The sequence below is a fragment of the Arachis hypogaea genome, chromosome 14 (assembly GCF_003086295.3).
Source record: "Arachis hypogaea cultivar Tifrunner chromosome 14, arahy.Tifrunner.gnm2.J5K5, whole genome shotgun sequence".
Taxonomy (NCBI): domain Eukaryota; kingdom Viridiplantae; phylum Streptophyta; class Magnoliopsida; order Fabales; family Fabaceae; genus Arachis; species Arachis hypogaea.
The window spans coordinates 100,706,025-100,716,526 of record NC_092049.1 but is presented as its reverse complement, the minus strand read 5'-3'; the positions used below and the strand labels follow the sequence as shown (position 1 = coordinate 100,716,526).

General features: G+C 36.3%; 1 protein-coding gene across 1 annotated transcript; it reads left to right on the top strand.

Annotated features, from left to right (window-relative positions):
• Positions 1-3,251: 3,251 nt before the first annotated feature.
• On the top strand, positions 3,252-4,406 carry LOC112742812 (uncharacterized). The gene has a single exon (XM_025792050.1). It carries the CDS (start codon positions 3,252-3,254, stop codon positions 4,404-4,406), a length of 1,155 nt encoding a protein of 384 aa, XP_025647835.1.
• Positions 4,407-10,502: the final 6,096 nt, after the last annotated feature.

The following is a 10,502-nucleotide window of genomic DNA, read 5'->3' as shown; positions in this document are numbered from 1 at the left end:
AATTAATTTGACTATTAATACTAAAAAGTATGATTTTTATCTCTATTCAAAATGTGAGCATTATTATTTTATTATTAACCTACTCAATAAACTTGTGTAAGTTAACAAATTCATTAGTTAATATTTAGGATAAAATGCCACCGGTGTTAGTGAAAGTAAATATTCATTGCTCATAACGTTTTATACCATGTATATTTTGTCGATTCAAGCATTGAATTATAATACCATATTATATCAACTTTCACCAAAATCGAACATATCCATAATAACCATATGACTGAAAAATTCTTTCTTTATACATATTTTCTTTTAACAAAGAAAGTTCAATACAATAAAATAAAATATGTAAAAAATATAAACACAACTAAATATAAGACAATAAACATAGTAAAAATATATAATTTATTGTCATCTTTAGCATAATCATCAACAACCAAATGAATCAACGTCACACCATTTTTTGTAGTTTAAAAATGACCTATTAATAATTTTATCAACACCTGTTTCTAAGTTATGGAATACTTTATTATTTCGCTCCAAACAAATGTTCTAAATAATCGCAAAGAAACCTATCAGCAACTTCTTATGCTCAGAGTTATGATCAGGTACTCCAATCCAACTCTCAAAAATTCCTTTAATAGTCCCCGAAATACTCCAAACTCTATCAGCACACTTCAACAAAACGCACCACACTTACCATGTAAACTCAAAGCCAAGAAACAAATGATGCATAAATTCTACATCTTTTTTACAGAAAACACAAATATTATCACTATGATGAATAATTCCTTACATACTCAATCTCTCTTTAGTGTTAACCCTGCCTATTAAGACAAACCATGCAAATAGTTCAACTCATGGTACTAGTGAAGCTGTAGGTTGTGATATTCTCCGAGAGAGTCTCTTTCTGCAACACTTGCACAAATGAATTAGTAGAAAAAATGCCTGTTCTGTCAAATTTTCATATAATTGTATCCTCTCTACCGGACGACAATCTAACTAGCCGTAACCGATCATAAAGTTGATTGAGAAGCTCTGATAAGTCCACATTTGATGATAAATTTTGGTTGAATTTGAGTGGATTTCATCATGTAAACCCACATTTATTCCCTTAAATAGCATGCTTTTGTGTTTTCTTCCTAAATTGTGCCTAATTGTGAAAACATACTCTTTTATGCTTAAATTAATCAATTTTATTCTATTTGCATTCCATTCGATACCTTGATATTTTTGATAAGTGATTTCGGGTGTAATAGGTAGGAATGGCTTGATTAGAATGGAAGAGAAGCATGCAAGTGGGAGGAAACATGAATAAACAAAGGAGAAAAGCATTTCGAAGTGTGCGTGCGCACAACCTCTTGTGCGTACGCACAAGCTGAGAATCGGCCAGTGTGCGTACGCACAAGTACCAGCGCGTGACTTCATTAAAAAGTTACATGACTTGCGAATTGGAGGTTTTGGAGGCCCAAATCTGATGGCCTAGAGCTCATATGAAGGGGGCAACACTTGAGGAAACATACCATATCATTAGTAGTAGTATTAGATAGTTTTAGGAGGCTTTAGATTTTAGTTTTCTCGTAGTTTTTTTCTCTCAACTTTCTTAGGGTTTTATTAGGGTTTATATTGCAAAGTCCTATTTCCATTTTGATCTTGGATTCTAGCTTGCCTTTAATTACTACATTTGAGTTACACTTTCTTATAGTTAAAGACATTCTATTAATATATACATATCTTTGCATCTTTGAATTCTAGTTGATGAACTTGATTTTTTTGTTATTATATGTTTGTTTGAGTTACTAGTTTTGATTTTGATCATTTGTGGTTCATAGCTTTTATCATTTTCTCAATTTTGTCATGTTTTATGATTATGCCCACTAAGTGTTTGTGGAAATGTCAATTTTGATCATGAGGTAATTTTCCACTCCTTGACTTGGGAAAAATGAGCATATGGGATACTAGAGTTGTAATGTCCAATATTTAGTGATAATTCATAGATTTTTAATTATTCTCGTTTTCACTAACGCTAGCTTTTTACTAAAGTAATTAGTAAGTTAGTTAGAATTTGTGGATTAAAAACAACTATGCTCACTTGACTTACTCTTCGATGTTAAGGCCTTAAGGGTTAACTAAGTAAGATTAATCCATCATAATTGTTATAGTTGTGGTTATGACAAGGAAAGGATTCCCTAGCTCATCCCAAGCCAAGGTTTCATTTATGTTTTGAACCATACACTCCAATCATTCCAAAACTTTACTTGTTCATATTACATAGATAGTTCTTTAATTTGTTTATTGGTTCATTAGTTGTAATTTTGATTGTTCTTTTATTCCTTTAATTGTTATTTCATTATTAAGAACCCCCTTGATCTTACAACCAAAACTTATGCACTTGTGGTCACTAGTTCCTTGGGAAGACGACTCGGAATTCTACTCCCGAATTAAATTTGTTTTAAATTGTGACATCTCTAAATTAAACTTTGGTTGTGAGTTGCCTTATCGGTTGGGACTATACATGCAACGCGAAATCCCATTTCTTCCCTTTTGAGGGAGAGATTTCCTAACCGACGATCCAGCACACACCAAATTTTTGACGTCGTTACTTGGGAACTAAGTGCAATGAGTGCTATAATTTTAGTTGTTGTGAATATGTGAATAGTGTAAATACTTGATTTTTGTTTGTCACTTGACATTAATTGGTAGTTAACACCTTATCTAGATAGTTTTGGTAAGTAGTGAAAGTTAGGACATCTTTTGATTTATTCATTACCCTTGTTAATACCTTTGCATTTTATCTTTCCTTTTCACTATGAGCTATCACCCTTTGGCTTGGAGTTTGGTTGTTATCATGTTGTAGGGAATAACAATACCAACATCGGGTCGCATCATGGTATGGAAAGCCAATCTAAGGAGGAGTCACAAGCATGCAATTCTTGGCAACAAGGACCTCCATATGAGCCCTATAATCATAATGCCTACCAACCTCCCATACATAGTGAGACTCATTATCATTATAATCCTTCACCACCACATGTTTATACCCCTACCCTCTACATGAGCCAAAACCACTAAGCTCCCAAGCCCCTCTATTCTTCCAACCACCAACTTCTTCTCATCCACCTTTTCGGCCACCATACATAAAGCAACCTAATATTTACCATCATCCCACCCTCTTCAATCTCCCCCATGAGGAGGGCAATCTTCAAGCTTTCATGCAAGAGCAACGGGAGTTCCATAAGAAGCAAGAAACTTACATGACAACCATTGCCGAAGCCTTATCCCGTTTGACTCTTTCTCCTTCAAACAATCACAACACCCACCAAGCTTCCACCTCCAGTGGCCTACGTTCTCAACCTCAACCAAACCCCAAGGAAAGCATTAATACTATTATCCTAAGGAGTGGTACCAAATTATATGAAGTTAGTCTTAAGCCTACAAGTGTGAGCAAGAAAACCCACAATGAAGAAATAGAAGAGGAAATGGAGGTGGAAAGAGGTGAGAAGGAGGATGTTGCAAGAGAAGAGGAAGATATATTGAAGGTCAAGGAGCCCAAAAGGAAAAACTCCCTTGAGGAGCCCACACCAGTTCCTTTTCCGTCGGTAGCTAAAAAGGCTAAGAAGCATGAAGACTTTGACCCCAATGTGGTGAAAATCTTCAAGAATGTGGAACTTACCGTCCATCTTTTTCAAGCTATCCAACAAGTTCTAAAGTACGCTAAATTTCTAAAGGATGTTTGCACTCACAAGAAAAAAATTGGTGAGCTAGGTAAGAATCCGGTAAATGACTCTATCTCTTCTCTTATTCCGGAGAAGTGTAGTGATCCTCGTCCTTGCCTAGTAACTTATGTGATTGGTGGGATGAAGTTCATGGATTGTATGTGTGATTTGGGAGCTTGTGTGAGCATCATGCCCCTCCTTATCTATGAAAAGTTGAACTTGTCACCATTGAAGCGGTCCAGAGCAAGATTTGTGTTGGCGAACAAAAGTATTGTGTCGGCTGTGGGAATTGCGGAGAATGTCTTGGTAAATATTCAAGAGTTGCTATTTTTTGTGGATTTTCACATTTTGAAGACCCCTCCAATTGATTCGGACAAGCCATCTTCTATCCTTCTTGGGAGGCCATTTTTGAAGACATCCCGGTTCAAGTTAGATACATTTTCAGGGTCTTATTCATTTGAAGCCGAAGGGAAAGTGGTGAAGTTCACCTTGGAGGGAGCCAAGAAACCAACCCATGAAGCATATTCTATCTTTGGTTGTGATCTAATTGAAGAGCGAGTAGTTGAGCCTAATGTGGGATATGAAGAAGAAAAGGTTGTCAAGGAGCCTATATCATGGGAGCACACACAATCCAAGCATGCCAAGGAGTTGGAGATTTTCCTCCTTGGAGAGGTTCCAAATGTTGATCATTGAATTCATGCACGTACAAATTAAGGACGTTAAACCAAAGTGCTAGGTGGGAGACACCCCACCATGATAACATTGTTCTAACCCTTCTCTCTTTGTTTATATTTTGACTTAATTGCATTTTTGTTATGTTGGTTCACTTAGGATTAGTTTAATTTTTGAGCATAGATAGGTTAATTTGCATATAGATCATGAATGTATGAATTTTCGGATGTTTGGGGTTAAACTTTTGTTGAGTTAAGGCTTAGTACCTTAGAATTTAAAGAAAAATTTTTGGAAAACAGGGCATTGTGCGTGCGCACACCCCTGTGCGTACGTACACAATCACCAAATTTTGCATCTTGTGTGTACGCACACTACCCCGCGCAACCCCTTTTGGGAGCAGTCGCACCTCTTTGTGCGTGTGCATCCCAGTATCTTTCACCTTTTGTGCGTGCACACCTGTTTGTGCGTACGCACACCAACGTTTTTTTGCGCACTCTATGCGTACGCACCTACTTATGCATATGCCAACTCAATTGCGCTCCCTCTGTTGGGAGCGCTCGCATACCCCTATGTGAGTGCACCCCTGTCATTTTTGCTCTTCGTGCGTATGCACACATGTGTGCACACGCACACATGATCCTTCTCCAAGTTATCTAAAATATATATAAAATAAAAATATTTTCCTCTGCGCACGCACACATGATCCTTCTCCAACCCCTTCCGGCGACGTAGCCGCCGACATCGTGGCCGACGTTCAGCCGCCACCACCCCTCTCTCTCTCTCTTTCGTCTTCTTTCTTCTTCTTCTTTTTCTCATTTCTTTACCTTTCACCAGCGAGCTTCCCCATCCTCTGTGGAGCTCCAGTGTGTCTCCGGAAAGCTGACCGCCGTGACCTTGCAGTGGCTATCACAAGTGCCACTATTTCATCTTCTCCTCTTGCATTCTTCATTCTTTTATTTTCAAGTTTTATTTCTTTTTATGTCAATTTGTTAGCTTGTTTTAATTTCAGTTAAATGAATTAGGTTAAGTTTATTGCCTCGATTAGTTGCTGTTGTATTACAATGTTTGATTTTTTAATTATCGGGTTGTTATTAATTGAAATTAAGCTTGAATTTGATAAGTTTGCACAATGCATATTAAGTGTTCGATGAATTGCCCAAGTGAATTTTTGATTGATTCATATGAAATGGCCATCATATGCACTCAACTTATTTCTTGTTTGGCATATTCCATAATTTGTGCAATGTTAAAAATGATTCTTGATGATGTTTAACTTAAATCTATCAATGCATTTCCTTAGTTATTGAACTTGAAGTTTCAATCACCCATGTTTTACATGACTTGGCTTCGTTGTTAATGGGTGACTTGTTTATGAATGCATCGACCTTAATTGAATTAAATTCTTCATTTTTCATCATAGTAATTGAATTAGAATAATCACATTACAAGTGTCATAGCTTGATGTCTTCATCAAGCATCTTTTGCTTTAACTCAAGCACATTGTTTATGTGATTCTCCCATTTTCGGGATGAACAAATGATATCCAACTTTGCTTAAATGGTTATTATTGTTGTGCACTTTCATAACAATGAGGTTTCATTTCCACAACTCCAATACCCATTTTTTCAAAGAATTCAATTAAGTTACTTTGTGTTTGCTTAAGATTGCTTGTATCTCAATTCTTTAGACTTGCAACTTAAGCCACTTGATTGAGAAGCATTGAGCTTTAGTTGTTTAACTGTGTGATTGCCGTCTTAGCCGGTCAATGTATGTGCTCTAGTCGTGCGCACACTTAGAATGCACACATCGTCTTTTTTTAAGCCACACTATTTTGGAAAGCTCCTCAATTAAGCAATTGTATTTTCTTTACATTGTTCATGCTCCCTCATTATTTTTCTTTTGTTGTTACCATGTGATCTTGAAATCTATTTTTATCTCTCCTTTTTAGGATGCGCCGAAAAGACAAAGAGCCGGTTACACCACCAGTAGGCCCAAGAAATATTCTTCCATGTCCCTCTGATCGTCGGAGTGCGGAACCAAGCACCTTTGCCAATAAAAGAGCCGACCTCCAATATGACAAACTTGAGAAGAGGTCAATCCATTGGGAGCGAAAGCTCAAGGTTACAAACAAATATGCGGCGCTCATCCATGATAGAATTACCTCACTTCAATGAGGATTTCTTGAATATGAAACCATTGAAATCAATGAGTCTATGGTGTAGGAATTTTATGCTAATTATCAAGCTTGGGAAGAGGAGACCGTATTCCTCCGAGGAAAGACATTGGATACTTCCAACAAAGCTTTCGAAGCTCTTCTTAAGATTCCCCACATTCTGCCTACTAAGGATGCATACTCAAGAATCAAAGAAGATGTGCTTAAGGGGAGGATGTCCTTGGCTTCGATTCTGAAGAAAATCGGCCACCCGGTGCATCTTGGGAATATAGCAAGGGAGAAAAAACTGTTTCTGTTAGCATTATTTATTCCGCTTTGACCGCCGAGGCACGTATTTGGTAACAAATAGTGGCCGATTATACACTTCCCAGCACCCATGCTACCCATATCCGAATTAAAACCGCTATATTGCTTTGGGCTATTCTGGAAGGCAAGAAGATAACTGTCTTGCCCTTGATTCGCGCATCGATGTGGAAGGTAATCTAAAGAAGAAAAATCAACATTCTCTTTCCATCGCTTGTGTTCAGATTTGCTATACTAGCAGGGGTAGAGAGGTGAACTACAGACATCATGTTCAAGATCCCAATTGGTAACCAATTCATTCCATGTGGAGATTTGGATGGTCCACAAAGAAGACATCCTCCAAGAGGAAAGCACCTGAGCCATCATCATCAAGACCACCACCTTCATCAGCACCAATAGCTTTTGTCCGGCCTCTTCAAGACATGGTCCAGGACTTGTTGCATGATATCCACCAAATTGAGCACCTTAATCACAAGCGTTTTGACTGGGTGGTGGCGAGACTAGAAGGAAGAGATCCTGGCCTATTTCCAGCAACTTCACCTGAGCCGGTTGTGAAGGATGATGGTGAAGATGGTCAACCTGAACCCCAGTGCCCACCAGCTAAAGGTGGAGCCTCCTAGTTCTCTACCTCTCGAATTATGTCCTCCGTGCATTGATTAAGTGTAGGGGATGATCTGCAACTCTAGGGACTAAATTTCTCTTTCTAAACACTTTGCAATACTTTCTAGTTTTTGGTAATTTTGTTTCTTGTGAATATTTGTTAGAATTTTATTTTATTGCACTTTACTTAGTTTGCTTATGCATATATCTTACTTGCTTATAGTTCTATAGTAGTAGATATTTGCATTTGCATGTTGCATGGTATAGGAAATAAGTTTGGTGAAAACAACAAAGAATTTTCAAGAAATCTCTCTTAGAGCATTCCATTGATTAGATTTGAAAAATTATTTTTCAACTTGCTTGAAGTATTTCTCTTATGGAACATAGAAAAGAGCTAGAACAAAACACCTAGTGAAATTTGAGCTTTAATGGATGGTTGCACATTTTCAACCACAAATTTTGTTCTTGTGTGCTATACTCCTTTATGATTGTGATATTGGATTTGCTTGAATCTTTATGTCCTATATTTGATGTTTTAAATGCATTTAGTATGATTGAGGCCATTTTTGAAATTGAACTCACTTAACCCAGGGTGCGCGAAAATTAGAACTCGCGCAACTGAACCGGCAAGTGCACTGGGTCGTCCAAGTAATACCTCAAGTGAGTGAGGGTCGATCCCACGAGGATTGTCGGACTGAGCAAGCAATGGTTATCCTGTTGGACTTAGTCAAGCAAATAGAAAAAGAGTGGTTGTGGTTGAATTCACATAAAATAAAATAATAAAGAAAATAAAGAAAGCAATCAAGAGAATTGTTAAAGAGATAATATATGGAAACAGTTAAGGCTTTGGAGATGTTTACCTTTCCGGATTAAGACTTCTTACCAACCACTTTAACAATGAATGATTCATTCTATGGCAAACCATAAGTGACTAAAGCCTACTCTCGTAGTGAATTAATCCCCTCTAATCCTCATCAAAAGCCACTCTTGTGGTCATTCAATTCAGATTAGAGGGTGAAGTTCAGAAAACCAGTTTAGCGCCATAAAAACCTCAATTACCCAAAGCTAACAGGATTTTATGTCACATATCCGATTAGTTCATGTAATTAGAAGTTTAGGAGGAGTATTTTCAAGCTGTAGCTCAAGCGAGATAGCTCTCTTCAGAATCACAAGAGCCCATGTAGAATAAGGGCATACTCTCGTTCCACCCAGATTCATGAGATTAAGAACGAAAACAACACCTTAGAATTAAATCAAACATTAATTAAAATAAAAGAATAATTCTTAATCCATAGAAATAAATAGAGTTCCTAACCTTAACCAAGAGGTTTAGTTGCTCATGACTTATAGAAAAAATAGAAAAAAAAATAAAGAAGAAGATTTGAGGTAATGTCCCCTGTTTCCTAAGTGATCTCCTCTTTAAATAGTAGATGCTAAACCTAAAAGATGTTATTTTTAAATTAAAAATTTCAAAAATAAGATAAGAAAAGCCTAAGGAGTGCTAAAATCCACTTTGGGGCTCACTTGGTGAGTATTTGGGCTGATGACTGGCGTCCAACTTCAATCTGGGCATTGAACTTCATTGGTCCTGCTCCCTGGCTGGCGTTGAACACCAGTTTTGGGCGTTCAACTTGGGAGGTCAGTCCTTCATAGGCGTTAAACTCCCAAGCTTGTTGTTTAACGCCAGTTTTGGCAGTCATTCCGAAAATAAAGTATAGACTATTATATATTTCTAGAAAGATCTAGAAGTTAGCTTTCTAACACCGTTAAGATCGCATCAATTAGACTTCTGTAGCTCAAGTTATGCTCATTAGAATACACAGAAATCAAGATTGACAACATCTGCTGTCCTTTCTTCGTCTCTAAACAAGATTCTGCCAAATTCGTCAAAAAATCACCTAAAATCATAGAAATAACACAAAAATTCAAAGTAGTATCTAAAAGATGAATTTCACACTAAAACATACTAAAACTTAATTAAATATAACCAAAAATACTAAGAAAATGCTATGAAAAAGGGTACAAAATGCTTTGTTATCAACCCATATAGCCAACCCTTACATTTACCTTTGTAACCCCTTTTTAAGCCTTTTAAGTCCCTTTTTATTCTAATTTGAAGCACATCATTCTTCCTAAGCGAAAAATACTATTAATGACCATGAATTGTATCTTTGATTAGTTTGGGTTGAAGTAGAGTGTGTTAACCAAGTGTGGAGAAAATTTTTGGAAACATTGATAATATGTTTATTTTGGGTATTTATGAAAAAATTTGGAAAATTGGTAAATACTCATGCATGCATGAAGTAAATCATATGCATTCCCTTTTGATGATAAAAGAAAAGAATCTTAAAAAAAAACTTTATAATAATAATATTACAAAATAAAGAATGCATATGTATGAGAATTAGAAAGAAAATGCATGAGTGAATGTGAGAAAGGAGATAAATAGGGAGTTAGGTTGGTTTCTTACATGTACATGGGTTGATATAGGATTAGGTGGGATACTTGAGCTAATCAAAGATCCAATCTACTAGTCCACTTGACCATATTAATCTTACCTTTACCCTAACCCCGTTACAATCCTCCAAAAACCTCATAATATTTGCATTCATGCATCAAGTATGTGTTGATTGTTAGATGACTAGCAAATCCTAGAAAAATATGATTAAAGGAGAATTGAGTGATTAAGCCTTAAACACTATGTGATTAGAGTATATACACATCCGGTGAGGGGTTCAATTGTTCAATTCTATGTTTCTATCTTTTATCATGGTTTATATTACAAAGTGCTATTTCCATTTTGATCTTGGATTCTAACTTGCCTCCATTGTAAGTATTTCTTAATTTTTTCTTTAATTACCACACTTGAGTTACACTTTCTTATAGTTAAAGACATTCTATTAATATATACATATCTTTGCATCTTTGAATTCTAGTTGATGAACTTGATAATTTTTTTGTTATTATATGTTTGTTTGAGTTACTAGTTTTGATTTTGATCATTTGTGGTTCATAGTTTTTATCATTTTTCCAAATTTGTA